The 16,884-nt window shown below is 49.5% G+C and overlaps 1 protein-coding gene across 1 annotated transcript; it reads right to left on the bottom strand.

Annotated features, from left to right (window-relative positions):
- Positions 1-339: 339 nt before the first annotated feature.
- On the bottom strand, positions 340-16,711 carry cacna1fb (calcium channel, voltage-dependent, L type, alpha 1F subunit). The gene is given in 47 exon segments (XM_068750043.1): positions 340-588; positions 673-773; positions 842-876; positions 935-1,134; positions 1,868-1,983; positions 2,137-2,453; positions 2,515-2,792; positions 2,871-3,008; positions 3,102-3,232; positions 3,324-3,425; positions 3,544-3,646; positions 3,730-3,826; positions 3,954-4,081; positions 4,224-4,383; positions 4,483-4,574; positions 4,926-4,991; positions 5,076-5,204; positions 5,501-5,584; positions 5,693-5,803; positions 6,296-6,454; positions 6,576-6,777; positions 6,850-6,996; positions 7,463-7,515; positions 7,600-7,707; positions 7,914-8,001; positions 8,232-8,398; positions 8,840-8,969; positions 9,089-9,191; positions 9,444-9,504; positions 9,578-9,647; positions 9,736-9,811; positions 9,904-10,024; positions 10,812-11,019; positions 11,093-11,318; positions 11,481-11,641; positions 11,721-11,747; positions 12,279-12,360; positions 12,709-12,783; positions 13,435-13,586; positions 13,672-13,775; positions 13,841-14,037; positions 14,154-14,306; positions 14,376-14,527; positions 15,402-15,541; positions 15,648-15,753; positions 16,247-16,347; positions 16,496-16,711. Coding segments are annotated over 47 exon segments (6,087 nt in total). The 5' UTR covers positions 16,577-16,711.
- Between the last annotated feature and the right edge of the window lie 173 nt (positions 16,712-16,884).

Here is a 16,884-nt window from a genome sequence, read left to right on the forward strand (position 1 = left end):
GGAACAGTAGAAACAGAGCGCGAACCACCTGTCGTGAAACATTGACTCACAGATGCATTGTGGGTAATCAGTGGTGTTACTATGGTAACGAGCTGACTCTGCCGATGGGCCCTCTCGTCATTTCCTTGTCTTCCTCCTCTTCCTCAGCACATCCTTTCTTCCTCTTCTCTTTGACCACTTATTTTCTTCCTCCATCTTTTCGTCTCCATTTTTCCTTCATTTCTTTTTCCCTTTAGCATATTTAATTTTTCGTCTTTGTTTTTTTAAATTGTCCTTTTCTTTATTCCTCCTTTCGCGCCGGTCTCATCTTCTCTCCGATTGGTCCGGAGCTTCAGTCCATCAGAAGGACGTCACGCAGGCCATCTCATCTGCCAGCTCGTCTTCGTCGCGGCCGGTCCTGATCGGCTCCTCGTCGCTGTAGAGGGCGCCGGCGCCGGCGTCGGCGTGGCTCCCGGCGCCGAGCAGGTCGTTGGCCGCCGACTCCATCTCATCCACCGTCATGTGACACGCGTCGGCGATCTCCCGCTTTGCAAACGCCACAAACTTTGGATCCCGGGCATAAAGGCCGAGACCTTCTGAGATCAGAACCTGCAGCGGCAACAGTTCGACAGGAATAATCAATCAGTCAATCAATCAATCAATCAAGCGATTCATCAATCAATCAATCCTCACCGCTTCCACCAGACTGTCAGCTGAGCCGCGTTTCTCTGAGAGCTGGCTGCCGAGCTGAGCGGGAACTCTGAGGGTGGTGTACGCTCTGTAAGGGGGAGGAGCTACAGCACAGCGTGGCATCGTCAGGCAAACGATAGCGGTCATGTTGCGTGCTCGTTGCTCTCCCTACCTGATGTCCCTGCAGGACCACCGTACCAGGCGGCTCTGGGTGCCGCACCCGCCCCGCTAACACCTGAGGGTTCAGATAAAAAGGTAGCGCAACGGCTAGCTCGTTTGAAGAGGAGCCTGATCACACGCACCTCGTTCTGCTTCTCCCTTCTTTCCGTCTCCTCCTCTCCCCCAACCGGGGCCGTTCTCCTCCTCCACGAGGATCAGGGGAGCGTAGAGGAGGCGCCCACGGCGAGGACACGGGTTCGCCCAGGACGTGGAGGAGTGGCGAGGCTCGTAACCGATGAACGACGACTGAGGAGGAGGAGAGATATGCAGAGGCAGCGTGTGGATACTACCTGTGTGTATATACTACCTGTGTGTATACTACCTGTGTGTATACTACCCGTGTGTATGTCACCTGTGTGTATACTACCTGTGTGGATACTACATGTGTGTATACTACCTGTGTGTATACTACCTGTGTGTATACCGCCTGTGTGTATACTACCTGTGTGTATACTACCCGTGTGTATACTACCTGTGTGTATACTACCTGTGTATATACTACCTGTGTGCATGCTACCTGTGTGTATACTGCCTGTGTGGATACTACCTGTGTGTATACTACCTGTGTGTATACTACCTGTGTGTATACTACCTGTGTGCATGTCACCTGTGTATATACTACCTGTGTGTATACTACCTGTGTGTATACTACCTGTGTATATACTACCTGTGTGCATGCTACCTGTGTGTATACTGCCTGTGTGTATACTGCCTGTGTGGATACTACCTGTGTGTATACTGCCTGTGTGGATACTACCTGTGTGTATACTACCTGTGTGTATACTACCTGTGTGTATACTACCTGTGTGCATGTCACCTGTGTATATACTACCTGTGTGCATGCTACCTGTGTGTATACTACCTGTGTGTATACTACCTGTGTGCATACTACCTGTGTGTATACTACCTGTGTGCATACTACCTGTGTGTATACTACCTGTGTGTATACTACCTGTGTGTATACTACCTGTGTGTATACTACCTGTGTGGACGTGCGGCGTGGCGGTGAGGTCGGGTGGTACGTCCCGGGGAGCGGCAGGTCGTCGCTGCTGCCCTGCCGCCTCAGACACTGGATTTTAAACGAGGGCTTTCGGCCTAAAAGACGACAAAACAAACGCCCCCCTCACCTGCTCGTGATGATGTCACACTGACTGACAGCTCAGGTGATTCACCTGTGGTACAATGCTTCCTCTAACCCCTGTTTAGTTACGCGTTTACCTCTGATGGCTCATGATCACGTGACCTCACCTGTAGGCGTGGCAGGAAGCAAGCGCCTCCTCGTCGTCCTCCTGCCCTCGTTGTAGTCGTTACCATAGCTACCGTTGGTGTAGGAGGCGTGGCCATCGTAGTGATCTCTGTAAGGGGGGGGGCTCATGGGCGTTATCAGACACACACGGAGCAACACCTGCCTGTCTGTCTGTGCGTACCTGTCTGTGGAGGTGCCGCTGCCGTCGTCCTCGTCCCTGCTGGACTGTCCCCGCGCTCCGCGTCCCTCCACGTCTCCGTGTCCCCGCGCTCCGCGTCCCTCCACGTCTCCGCGTCCCTCCACGTCTCTTGAAGTTCTCCTGCGGGACAACAGGTGTGATCAGTCGCCGTGTTCTCATGACGACGCGTTCCTTTTCCTACCGTCCATGTTGGTAGGATGGCGGTCTTTGGTGGGCGTGGTCCGGAGGGTTGGCGTTCGCCGACGGCCGGCGGGCGTGCTGACGATTTACCGATGACCTCAGGCTGTCACGGCGAAGGCGAGCTTCCTGTTCACTGCTATTCGCCACCTTGGTGAGAGATCCGACGCGGTGGATCAGGCCGCCATTTGATACGCTGCTGTCCCAGGCCACGCCTCCGGAGCCTGTGGGTGTGGTCAAGGCGGAGCCTCGTCTGCTCTCTGGTCCAAATCCATTTTCACCCTGTCGAGAACCAGCAAGCATCAGCTGGACGCTGGAAACTCGGGTCAGTAAACTAACCGTTGAACCGATTCAACTAACCTCGAACGCGCCGTTCTCCTCTAGCTCCTCCTCCTCCTCCATCATCACTTCCTCCTCGTCCTCCTCCAGGTCTTCATTCAGGGTCAGACGCATCTCCGGACCCAGATCCTGGAGCGTCATCAGGCCGGCTTTACAAAGCTGGAACAGACGCAGACGTCCCGTGTTCAGGTCACAGGGGGGCGGGGCTTATCGCAGCAGGAGGTGGGGTTTACCCTGGACAAGTCACCAGACCTGGATCGCAGACGGGTTTTTGACGTCGGTCTCTCCCTTCATCTCCCCTCTCTCTTTCCTCTTCCTGAATTTCCTGAAGTAATCCTGGATCAGGAAAGTGGCGTAGAACTTCCCCACCGTCACCTCCTCCTCTGAGAGGCCGCGGGAAACGGGCGCAGTATCAGATGTAGTAGTAGTATTTGGTATTTGTGATGTGTGCTGTAGTATCGGTAGTATTACTACCTTCGTGTGGAGGTATTACTTCATCCAGTAGTTTTGGTTTCATTCTCTTCCAGATCTTCTTAATGAGCCCCCTTAGCTCCTCATTCTCCTGGTCAGGGTTGCCTAGCAACAGCACACAATGGCACAAGCTGTAGTGAGGCCACACATCGGTCGTTTAAACACATTAAAGGTTTAAACTGGTCTGAAAGGTGATCAAAGCAAAACGTAATCAATCGGGTACCTTCAGTCTTGATTTTGAGGGCGGTCCGAACGAGAGCGAAGAGCGTGGCGTTGAAGGTCACCATCCCGTCAGCGTTCAGAGGCATGTTCATCGCTACCAGACGCTGACAGAGAGGAGGCGGAGCTTACAGCACAAGGCCACGACAGGAGGTGAAGAGGTCAGAGGTCACGGTCAGGTGTGTTTTACCTTGCAGGCCACCCTATGAGGACAGAGTTTCCCGAAGCCGAGCGGAGGCTGGATCCTCCGGAGCAGAGCCACGACGTCCAGGTGTTTGATCCGGCCCCTGGGAGAGGATCAAAGGAAACATTCGGAGAAGCGTTCGATATTTTTTAGGTTTCTGCGAGTCTTTGTGCTAAGCTATGCCAACAACTGTGACCTGCCCACGCAGGGATGAAACAACGACGACGTACTTGGCTTCCGGATCATATTCTGACCAGATCCTCTTAAACTCATCCAGATGATGTGGCCCTAGGATCGACCAATCACGCGTCAGATAGTCAAAGTTGTCCATGATGACGGCGACGAACAGGTTAATGATCTGGAGGAGACGGAGGAATCAGTGAGCGTCTTCCCAATGTCCACCCTGCATTTATGAGGACGTGGGGTTAGCACGACCAGCGGCGGCGGCGGCTACGCTAACGGCGCTAATAGCGCGGACGAACGTTAGAGAATGTTCTGACCAGGAAAGCACACAGCATGAAGAAGCTGATGAAATAAACGATGGCGATGTTGCTGCCGCAGCTGAACTCTTCTCCGGACTCGTAATCGGACTCGGGGTCGCAGCGTTTACCTGGAAGACTGGCCAACATGATCTCCTGCCACGCCTCACCTGTAGCACATCTACACACACACACACACACACACACACACACACACACGCACACACCGGGCTGAATACAGGTTCTACCTGGAGAAAAGGAGCGCAGAGGAAGAGCTAACCTGAAGAGGAGGAGAACAGCCTGAGGAAACGTCTGGAAGTTGTTGTTTCTGTTGATCTGAGTGTAATCCTGCATCGCTATCTTTCCAAAGGTCTGACAGACAGACAGGCAGACAGACAGGCAGACAGACAGGTTGGTAGATAAACTAATTATTGTAAATGTTCACAGACACTGAAGGGGCGACCATTTTGTAGCTAAGTGATGTAGCTTAGCTTTTTTTTTAATGTCCTGCTTAAATACTTTATGGAACCAGCATATTAAACCTGAACTAGCGCTAGCGCGGTTAGCTCTGTGGCTAAGGTAACGCTTTAGACCGATCTCTGTTCAGTTGCAGAAGCTGTAAGGAGTTGTTTGATGTTTTTGTTCATCACTTTCCGGTGCTCAAAGAACGCCGAGGTGAGTTCCATCCTGGAGCAGCACCTGCAGGGTCGCCCGTGTTCTCACCTGCATCCCGATGACGGCGTAGATGAAGAAGATCATGGCGATGAGCAGAGCGACGTACGGCAGAGCCTGAAGGAGAGTCGGGACGAGGTGAGACTTGGACCTGGCTCAGTTAGCCCCACCCACTCGTGACCGTTAGCGCCACCCTCTGACCTGCAGCGATTTGATGAACGTCCACAGCAGCGTACGGATCCCCTCCCCTTTACTCAGCAGCTTGACCAACCGCATTACTCGAAACAGACGGAAAAAGGTGATGGACACTCGAGAGCTGTCCTCCCCGCTCTGAGTGAGACACAGACAGGTAGGTAGAGAGGTAACGATAGACAGACAGGTAGGGACAGACAGGCAGGTAGGTAGAGAGGTAACGATAGACAGACAGGTAGAGATAGACAGGCAGGTAGGTAGAGAGGTAACGATAGACAGACAGGTAGAGATAGACAGGCAGGTAGGTAGAGAGGTAACGATAGACAGACAGGTAGAGACAGACAGACAGGTAGGTAGAGCGGTAACGATAGACAGGCAGGTAGAGACAGACAGGCAGGTAGAGATAGACGCTGTCGAACGTGTCGTTGACTCACGCTGAACTCTGTGACCACGATATCAACCACGCTGCCGACCACGATCAGAGCGTCAAACGAGTTCCAGGCGTCGACAAAGTAGTGCTGGAAGAGAGAGAGGCGATGATGTCACAGCGATCTTTGCAGAAACACCTGCCGGCAGGTAGTTTTATCCGTCTGTGTGCAACAGCCGTAAAGGGGGCGTGGCCTCACCCTGAGTCTGAGCGCCAGCAGCTTCAGCAGCATCTCCGCCGTGAAGAGTCCAGTGAAAACCATGTTGAGGATGTCCATGACGTCGCTGAAGGTCTTAGACTGTTCATAGTGCTGAGACAACAACAACAACAACAACAACAACGACAACAACGACAAACAACAACAAACGACAACAAACAACAAACAACAAACACAACACCAACAAACAACAAACAACAACAACAACGACAACAAACAACAACAACAAACAAACAAAAACCAACAAAAAACAAACAGCAAACGACAACAACGACAACAAACAACAACAACAAACAAACAACAACAAACAACAACAACAAACGACAACAAACAACAACGACAACAAACAACAACAAACAACAACAACAACAACCAACAACAACAACAAACGACAACAAACAACAACAACAACAAAACATCAAACAACAACAACAAACCAACAACAACAACCAATAAACAAACAACAACAACATCAAACAAACAACGACAACAAACAACAACAACAACAACAAATCATTGATCACCAGCTAATATCACGACTCAGCGGGACTTTAAGAGAGGTTCTGGATCAAGGCGGGTCCAGACCTGGATGGCCAGCGTGACGGTGTTGAGCAGGATCAGGACGAACATGACGTACTCGAATCCCGTCGAGTTGATGATGGACCAGAACTTGTACTGAACCGGGTTCTTTGGGATGTAAAGTTTGAGCGGCTGAGCCTTCAGGGCGTACTCCACACACTGACGCTACGCACAAACGGAAAGGGTTAAACTGAACCCTGTCCTAACGGTCCGGACCGGTCCGGACCCACAACGGACCCAGGATGGACCCAGGATGGAACCCTGCGGCGATCAGGTGAGTTCTTACCTGGTTCTTGTCCAGTTCACAGTTCTTGTACTCCTGCTCTCCCTGCTCCCTGAAGGTGATGATGACGAAACCCACGAAGATGTTCATCATGAAGAAGGCGATGATGATGATGTAGACGATGAAGAAGATGGAGATCTCCACTCGGTAGTTGTAGATGGGACCGGAGTTCTCCCCGTTGGCATCGATGGCTTTGTACAGCAGACTGGACAGAGAGGAGCAGACCGTCGCTCGTCGGCCCGTACGGGTTCTAATAAAGTTCCGTTTGAATGCTCACGCCGGCCAGCCCTCGAAGGTGGAGACGGTGAAGAGCGCCATCATCCCCATCAGCACGTTGTCGAAGTTAAAGTCGCTGTTGAGCCAGATCCTCTCCCTGACCATCGGCTGGTTCACGTCTCCGTCCTTATAGACGACGAAGGCCCCTCTGCACACGCGCACACACACACACAGAGGAAGAGGACGAGCATGATTTAGATCCGTGTTCTCATCGACACACAAACACAAACTCATTCTTATCATTTCTGGCTTTATTATTTCAAAATGTTAAGAAGTAAAAACGCAGACGTTCCTTCTAAGAACCAATAGAACGTTTAGAAATAGCGCCATCTGGTGGACAATATAAATTACAGAGCATTGGCACCAGAATTAAAAGGTGAACGACATGGAACACAGATCAATGTTTTGATGCACGTGTGACTATAAATGACTTTATTTTGTACATTTTGTGCTTTTATGTGAGGGGACGGCTGACCAGTGACAGGAAGCTGGGGGGGGGGGGGGGGAGCCAATCAAAATGAGTTTCGTCTCCTTGACAGCGTTAACTATGTCCCATACAAGCCCAGCTATAAGTGAAAAACAAAGAGCGGAGGTGAAAGGGTTAAACAACTTACTTGCACTGTTCTGGAGTGTGTTTAGCTTCGTCTGTGCAGCGATAAAATTTACCCTGCAGCGACACGGAGACGCAACAGATCAAACACTCGTCATTAAGAGACATTTAAGCGAGACGTCCTCCGTCCTCCGTCCTCACCTTGAAGAGCTGGACTCCGATGCAGGCGAACATGAACTGCAGCAGCGTGGTGACGATCATGATGTTTCCGATGGTCCTGATGGCCACGAACACACACTGGACCACGTGCTGCAGCACACACACACACACACACCCATTGGGTTCTGTTATTTTGGTTCTGTTCGGGTAGTTTTTTTTATGTAATCCTTCCTATCCCAACTTGTTGACCAACAGAGTCAAGCGGCTAGGAACTAATAATTCGGTTCAGGTTTGCCGCCCCCCCCTGTGGGGAACCCCCCCCCCCCCCCCTATGGGACCCGGCCCGATTCTTTCACCTTCAGTCCTTTGGCTCTGTTGATGGCCCTCAGCGGTCTGAGCACTCGCAGGACTCGGAGGATCTTCACCACGGAGATGGCGCTGGAGCTGCAGCCGAAAAAGTCACACGAACGATACGGCAAGCAGGAAGGACAAAACTCGTTTTATACATCTTTTGTTCTTCTGTTTCTGGATGGGAATACTTTTGCGTCGGTTCTGAACGATTATGAAGGCGGTGCTTTACAGTATTTTAAACTGAAGTATTAGAAATGAAATTAAGATTTGCAGAGCGGGTGAAAATGGCCGCCTAACGTGCTGACGTGGACGCTGATACTGACTGGAGGAAGAAGGAGACCAGGGAGACGCTGACGACCAGCAGGTCCAACAAGTTGAACCAGTTCCTGCAGAACGAGCCCTGATGGAGGAAGGCGCCGTGGACCGTCATCTTTAACAGAATCTCCACGGTGAAGATGGAGGTAAAGGCGTAGTCCGCGTAACCCAGAATCTACGCCAGGAAAAGAGACACATTCAATATCAATATATACAGTACAAGTACACACTGGACGTATAACCTGTTATTTTACATTCAGCCGAGTAAAATATCCCAGAATCATTCAGGTGGCGGTTTCAGCATCACTTAATGAATCCTGGCTCCACCCCCCACATGGACACCCCCCCCCCCCCCCCACACACACACACACACGTGAGTCCACGTGTGTGTGTGTGTGTGTGACGGTAAACCGGTGATTGTCCGTTCCTGTGTTTCGGTCTTTAACCGGTTTAATCACTGATCCACATTTGCTGTGTGATCTGCTGAAGCCCCGCCCCCCAGCTCAAGCCACAGAGGAGCCTCGATGACATCATCATCGTCAGCGTGATGACGCGACAGTTTGATCATTTATCAGAGATGTAAATCCTCTCCACACGCTCCTCCTAAAATACTCACGTTGTTCCTGAAGGAGTGGGCTCTGATTGGATCCTCAGCAGCCAATGAGCAGCTGCTGAGGATGATGAAGATGAGGATGAGGTTGGTGAAGATGTGGTGGTGGATCAGAGTGTGACAAGCCACACGGATACTGGAACGAGAGAGAAGACCAATCACGTTTGAACAAGACAAAAACGCTGGAGGCGGAGTCAGACACCAAGGAGACGCATGTGAGATAATGCTAATGCTAACTTTAGCACATGTACTTACGGGTTTGTCTTGCTGAGGCAGAAGAACGCACTGCCTTCTGGGATTGGAAGAATCTTCTCTTTGGGCGGAGCCAGGTCAGCCATCTTTAACTGGACTCCTCCATCTGGCAGGAGACGTGAGGAGGAGAGGACCAGAGGAGAGAAGGAGAACAGAAGATGGAAGTGGAGGAAAGAGAGGAGGGGAGCAGACATGAGGAGAGAGGAACGGAGGAGAGAAAAGAGATGAGGGAGGAGGGAGGAGAAGTTAAAGGAGGAATGCAGGAGGACAGAAGAAGATAGCGGGAAAGGAAGAGAAGAAGGGATGAAAGTTTTCGTTCCCTCCTCTGAGGGGATTATTCATCATTTGCTGGACCGACCGTCTTCTCCATCAGGAGGCTCCTCCTCATCCTCGTACTCGGTGTCTTCATCGATGTCCACCTATGGAGACGGACAGTGAGACGGACGGACGCCGGATGGATTCTGCTGGCTGCGGCCTATCCTTCTCCCTCACCTTCACTTCTTCCTCAACCTCCTCCTCTTCCTCCTCCTCCTCCTCCTCCTCAGCTCCCTGTGTCTGTTTACTGGAGAAACAAGCAGGGTGTGAGAAAACGCTCCTCTTCTTCTCCTCTAGCCTTCCTTGTCTTTCTTTCTATGCTGGCCATCACTCACTCTTTCTTCTTCTTGTCTCCGTCTCCTCCTGCCAGGTTGTCCACGGCGATGGCCAAGAAGACGTTCAGCAGGATGTCTGACGCATGCTAAGGTAATGATGCGGTATTTTTACAGTGTGGTATCAGTACTCTGTAGAGTATGCGAGTACTTCCTGTAGATGAAGGATACAGTTGCCACAGATGAAGAGGATGACGAAGTAGATGCAGACGATCATGCCTGGAAACACGGGGCCGCCGTACGCCATGATTCCATCATACATCACCTCATTCCAGTCCTCACCTGTCAGGATCTGCACACAGTCGTGACATCACTGATCAGCTGATCATCATCCAATCCCATTGGGAATCCTGTTACAGCAGCTAATAGCAACTTAAGTGATGCTACAGAAGCCATCTGAGACAAATAAATTACCCAGCATTCACTACGATAGCTAACATTAGCAGCATTATTAAACATTAGCTGTGATGGCTGTCATTAGCGGCATTAGCTAACATTAGCTACGATAGCTGACATTAGCAGCATTATTAAACATTAGCTGTGATGGCTGTCATTAGCGGCATTAGCTAACATTAGCTACGATAGCTGACATTAGCAACATTATTAAACATTAGCTACGATAGCTGACATTAGCAGCATTATTAAACATTAGCTACGATAGCTAACATTAGCAGCATTATTAAACATTAGCTGTGATGGCTGTCATTAGCGGCATTAGCTAACATTAGCTACGATAGCTGACATTAGCAGCATTATTAAACATTAGCTGTAATGGCTGTCATTAGCGGCATTAGCTAACATTAGCTATGATGACTGACATTAGATATGATGGCTGAAATTAGCAGCATTATCTAACATTAGCTATGATGGCTAACATTAGCAACATTATTAAACGTTACAATAGCTGACATTAGTTCACGTTGGCTATTCTAGCAGTTATTAGCTAAATTTAACTTATTGTTAAATAACTGTAGCTTTGAAATAGGCTAAAGTTAGCCAACATTGGCTATGATAGCTGGCATCGTGTGCTTACCGGTCACACCTGTTGCTGTGCATTAGAAACTACACTCAGGCGTTACCTGGAAGCAGGTGAGCAGTGCCTGTGGGAAGGCGTCGAAGGTGCTGCGTTTCGTCTGCGTTTCGTCAAAGTTGAACTTCCCTCCGAACAGCTGCATGCCGAGCAGAGCGAAGATGATGAGGAAGAGGAAGAGGAGCAGCAGCAGGGAAGCAATGGAATTCATGGAGTTCAGCAGGGACGCCACCAGATTGGACAGAGCCGTCCAATGGCTGAGCAGACAGAGAACGGCGTCAGGAGGAGGCAAAGCGGCGCGAACACCTGCCTCAGGTGTGTTTTCCTCACCGTGTCACCTTGAAGATCCGGAGCAGGCGGACGCAGCGCAGCACGGAGATGCCCAGCGGGGGCATGATTCCCAGTTCCACCAGGATGGTCTCCACGATCCCGCCACAAACCACGAAGCAGTCGAAGCGGTTGAAGAACGCCACGAAGTAGTGAGCCAGTCCCAGACTGTACATCTTCAGCAGCATCTCCACGGTGAACAGCGACAGCAGCACCTTGTTGGCGATGTCTGCGCACGTGACAAACAAGCATGAACTGACAGTAGCTCGGATCACGCGTGACTCGGGGCGTTGCACGACCGGTTCATCACACGCCATCAAACGGGACAGTCGGACTTCCCGGCTCTCCTCATCGCGGAGAAGATCTTTGGACCGTTTTTTTTTTTTCCCACCTTGCACTTCCGTCAGCCAAAGGGGTTGGTTGTAATGCTCGGAGGCGCTGAGGGAGGTGTTGAGGAAGACGAGCAGCAGAACCAGCCAATAGAAAGTCACCGATTTAACGGCGGTGCGACAGTTCCGGCGACAAACTCGGTTCCACCGGCGTAGCATCCGACTGAAAGTACGAAGAAGAGGAGGGAGCCGTTAAAGAAAGAGGCGAAACGCACCGATTGTCCGACAGTCCGCGAACTCACCAGCAGCTGATCTTCATCACCCGGGAGCTGAAAGGAGACGCAGATTAAAGACTGTAAACAAACACCTGTAAACAAACACCAGTAAACAAACACCAGTAAACAAACACCTGTAAACAAACATCTGTAAACAAACACCTGTACACAAACACCAGTAAACAAACACCTGTAAACAAACACATGTAAACAAACACCAGTAAACAAACACCTGTAAACAAACACCTGTAAACAAACACATGTAAACAAACACCTGTAAACAAACACATGTAAACAAACACCTGTAAACAAACACCTGTAAACAAACACCTGTAAACAAACACATGTAAACAAACACCTGTAAACAAACACCTGTAAACAAACACCTGTAAACAAACACATGTAAACAAACACCAGTAAACAAACACCAGTAAACAAACACCTGTAAACAAACATCTGTAAACAAACACATGTAAACAAACACCAGTAAACAAACACCAGTAAACAAACACCTGTAAACAAACATCTGTAAACAAACACCTGTAAACAAACACCTGTAAACACCCTGCTATTATAACATATTACCAGCAGGCCTGGCAGCAGTTAGCGTGCTCTTCGTCCATGTTCACCGTGTTTTCAGACGCCGTCTCGCTGGCAGCAAGACTCGCTGGTAGACAGACAGACAGACAGGTAGCTGTGAGTCGATAGACGATGAGCCAAATGACTGCTGACAGATTGTTCTACAGTAATATTGATCAAACATTGATGTGATTATGAGTCACTAAACAAGGTTCTTCATTGACCGTCACATTTCATATTTAAATTTCCAGAATGAACCAAAAGACAGAAAGACAGTTTGAGGAGATCAATATGAACCAGGTCAGAGACATGAGGACGGAGACCCAGATATTAACCAGGACATCTACATTTAGACTGTTAGTGGTAACACACACACACACACACACACACGCACGCACACACACACACACACACGATAATAAAGAACGAGTTTCACCATGGGTCTCAGTGGAGTGACTGAACCATCCAAACTTCCCTCTCTTCTTATCAGACAGGTCACCAAGAGATGGACCTGACACACCGACGGGTAGACCAGCAGGTAGAACCACAGACAGGTAGAACCACAGACAGGTAGACAGACAGTTCAGCAGTGAAACGTTACAGTTCGTTCACCGAGGAGAAAAAGAAACAGACGTTCACCAAATATTGATTCAACACTTTCAGCATCAAGAAATCCAGGATCAGGAAATCCAGGATGTCTTTCGATTAGCTAGTATCGCTAAGCTAAAAACCCAATGGCTAATTAGGGAATAAAACTCAGTTTGATTAGGGTGTTGTAAAAGCAGTTTTGAAATACTGTAAAAGCTAAAATTCTAAATACTTAACCAGTCATGCTAGCAGCATGCTAGTAGCATCTGTCTTTTGGTTCATGCTAGTAGCATGCTACTAGCATGCTAAGTGCAGCTTCAGACTGCCAGAGGTCCAGACTGAGCTCAGCCTGATTGGAGGACACATCCGGTCTAGAGACAACTTCCATACCAAATGTCTGTCTCCGCTGTCGGGGCCAGCCGCTAGCGTGACGATGATGCTAATGAACTTAGCTGCGTGCTGTTTGACGCTACAGCTGATCAAATAGATGAACGTCAGCTCCGTTAACTCAGGAGAACACCCACAGACGTACAGCACATCATACACAACTAGTCAACCAATGACAGCGTCTTACGTTGATTTCCGTCCTCGTCCAACTCGTCCATGTCCTCAGCCTGGGTGATCCAGTCCATGTATCCACACAGGTCCTCCTCCATCTGCTGCTTCTCCCTCAGCTTCTGGAAGTCTCCCCGAGCCTTCGCCTTCTCCCTCTCCTTGCTGAACTCTCTGCAGCATTGACACAGGATTCACTTTCATTCGGTCTCACCTCGCCTGCAGAGACACGACGTGCAGGAAGGAAGAGACCACAAACCCGCTGAGGACTCCCAGAACCAGGTTGAGAACAAAGAACGAACCGAAGATCACCAGACTGACAAAGTAAACCCAGGGCAGCTCGAACCCGATGGCGTCGTTCATCTGCACAGGCGACAGGAAACGTTACACAGAGAGTGAGACAGGCGCCATTCACGGCGACGGCTCACCCAGTAGAGGACGTCGGTCCATCCCTCCATCGTGATGCACTGGAACACCGTCAACATAGCAAAGAAGAAGTTGTCGAAGTTGGTGATCCCTCCGTTGGGGCCGTCCCACCTCCCCCGACACTCCGAGCCGTTAACCATACACTGACGACCGTGACCGGCAAACGCACACGGAACCGGGTCGTCCTCCACATAATTATCTGTGGAATACGATACCTTTGGTATTGATCCATCTGTGTTTTAATCAGCTGTAGTCCTAGCCCACACCGGTTTTTAACTAATCTCACATGAATGTCGGTGAAATATTGAAAATGACCTTTTTCTATGTAGTAGCAGGTTCGGTGCATTCGTCCAATGAAAAGCTCCAGACCAATGATGGCATAGATGATGATGACGAAGAGGACAAGCAGAGCAATGTGCAGCAGAGGAACCATGGCCTTCATGATGGAGTTCAACACAATCTGCAGACCTGACAGAAACACACACCTCTAAATGTGTAACCATTAAAGACACACACTGACCAGTCCAGTGGACTTACTGGGGACTCCAGAAACCAGTCTTAGGGGCCTCAGGACTCTGAAGGCTCTCAGAGCTTTGACATCCAAGCCTCCTGGTTTCCCTGGTACGTGATGGGTGGTTGCTTGTTCACCAGATTTATTGGTCATCGTCTCCAAGACAACGCTAAATAAACTGAACAGCAAAAAAAGAGAAATGTTACTGATAATGATCTGCAGGTTGAAGTTTAACAAGAGCAAATACCGGACGTCATAGTGTCATGTAAAGCATGACATCATCTGCATAGTGAGTGAAATCATTTTCATTTGAATACTCTATCTATCTATCTATCTATCTATCTATCTATCTATCTATCTATCTATCTGTCTATCTATCTATCTGTCTGTGTCTGTCTTTAAAGCGTTCTTTATTCAGCAGCCTCTCCCTGCATCATCTCTGACTGTGTGGAGGAACAGTCCTAAGGCATTCATACCATGACAACAGTCTTCATCATCATCAACCCAAAGTCATTCCATGTCATGTTAGTGTCCTGCAGTGACAACAGAAACATGGAGGACGAAGATGGGGACCTGACCTGAGCAGGTAACGCACACTGCCGCTGCAGGGCTGGCTTAAAACTTTATTTAAAATGTTCATCCTCATCATCAGAGAGGAAGGTTCGAGTCGGAGTCGGAGTGTGTGTGTTCACTAGAGCTGAGGTTAATCGAGTGATGGTGGAGAGAACGCTGCTCACAATCCGCTGTCACAAACATTCAACCATAAAACACTGAATGGACAAACGGAGGCATCGCTGGAGGGTCTGCTCCTCCGCTGACCACAAGACAGGAAGCAAGGAAGCGACTTAGTGCCAGAACACTGCTCGCACTAAACAAAGACAAAGAGAACAAAGGAGGACAAGAACAGAGAACCCAGGGCTGAGGACGGAACAACAGTCTAAAGGGGGAACCGGGGTCTGGAGAGAAGGGATGGAGTAAAGGCGCCAACCACAGGATGAGAAGAGTCCAAGTGTCCAAAGAGTGGAACCAGGTAGGTTTTGGTGTTTCCTCACCCAACAATGACGATGACAAAGTCCAGCAGGTTCCAGCCGTTCCTGATGTAGGAGCTGGGATGCATGACCAGACCGTAGGCCAGGATCTTCAGGAAGGTCTCCACGGTGAAGATGATGAGGAACACGTACTCCACTTGTTCCTGAAACAGATTACAGCAGTGGCAGATCCGAACACATTCAAGAACCACATTGTGTTGATCATTGTGTCCCGTTTTTTTACTAGTGTCATGGTGTATATGATCTCACCAGGTCGTGGTTGGTTGAGTTGGAGTCATCCTCAGGAAACGGTTTAGAAACTCCCAGAGCCACACAGTTTGCAAAGATGGCTAGCAGAATGAAGATATCAAATGGTCTGAGAGACACATTAAGGTCTGACAAGTTGATAGATAGTCCTGCTACTACTACTACTGGACCTTCATCTTGTTCCGTGAGGGGTCGCCACAGCAACCCAACCTTCTCCACTTCACCCTGTCCTTTGCATCGTCCTCCCCAACAACAGCCACTCTCATGTCCTCCCTCACTACGTCCATGTATCTTCTCCTGGGTCGACCTCTAGCCCTGTTCCCTGGCAGTTCCATCCTCAACGTCCTTCTACCGATAGAGTCCCGGTCTCTCCTCTGGACATGTCCAAACCATCGAAGTGTGGTCTCTCTGACCTTGTCTCCAAAACGTCTAACCTTCACTGTCCCTCTTTGCCACCTCTACCTTTGCCTTGCATCACATCTCCCTGAACTCTTGTTTAACTAGGCTACACACTGAAGTTAGCATTGAAATCAGACACCTAATACACTTTAGCATTAGTTTAGAAGCAAATAATTTATCCGGCCAATCAGAGTAAAGGATACTTCCACTCGACGATAGAAAGAGCGGCTCGTCTGATTGGGTTGTTGAGTCTGAGACAGAATAAGGCTCTGGGAGCTCGCTGGACCTGATTACTGCCCTGGACCTGAAGAAGAGGAGGACATCATCATCATCACTACTACCATTAGTTTCTAATTCAGCATCTTGTTTAGTCTGAATTCACCCGGGTTGGATGCTGGGTCCCATCTTTACTGGGTTTCCTGTCTCACCTGCTTCTTAGCGTGTTGTCTCACCTGCTTCTTAGCGTGTTGTCCTCTCCTCCTCTGTGTTCCAGTTGAACTTGTGGTCGAGTGAAGCGTGTCAGTCCTCGTCATCCTCACCCCTCTATCTTCCTCTCCATCCAGCTCTTCATCCCACTCTGCAACATTCCCCTCTCCTCCCCTTCTTCCTCCTCCTCCATCCCCCTCACCTCCCTCCCCCTCTTCCTCCCCATCGCCTCCTCCTCCTTCCTCCCCACCAACTGCTTTGGTGTAGCCATTACGCCCAGAAGCTGGAGAGAGAAAGGGAAAATGAAATAACTGTCAATCATTTGTACGTACGAACAATATTTCCCCAAACACAGAAGAACCAGTTTATCTATCTATCTATCTATCGATAATTATACACAACTATAAAAAGTATC

The sequence above is a fragment of the Brachionichthys hirsutus genome, chromosome 2 (genome assembly GCF_040956055.1).
Source record: "Brachionichthys hirsutus isolate HB-005 chromosome 2, CSIRO-AGI_Bhir_v1, whole genome shotgun sequence".
Taxonomy (NCBI): domain Eukaryota; kingdom Metazoa; phylum Chordata; class Actinopteri; order Lophiiformes; family Brachionichthyidae; genus Brachionichthys; species Brachionichthys hirsutus.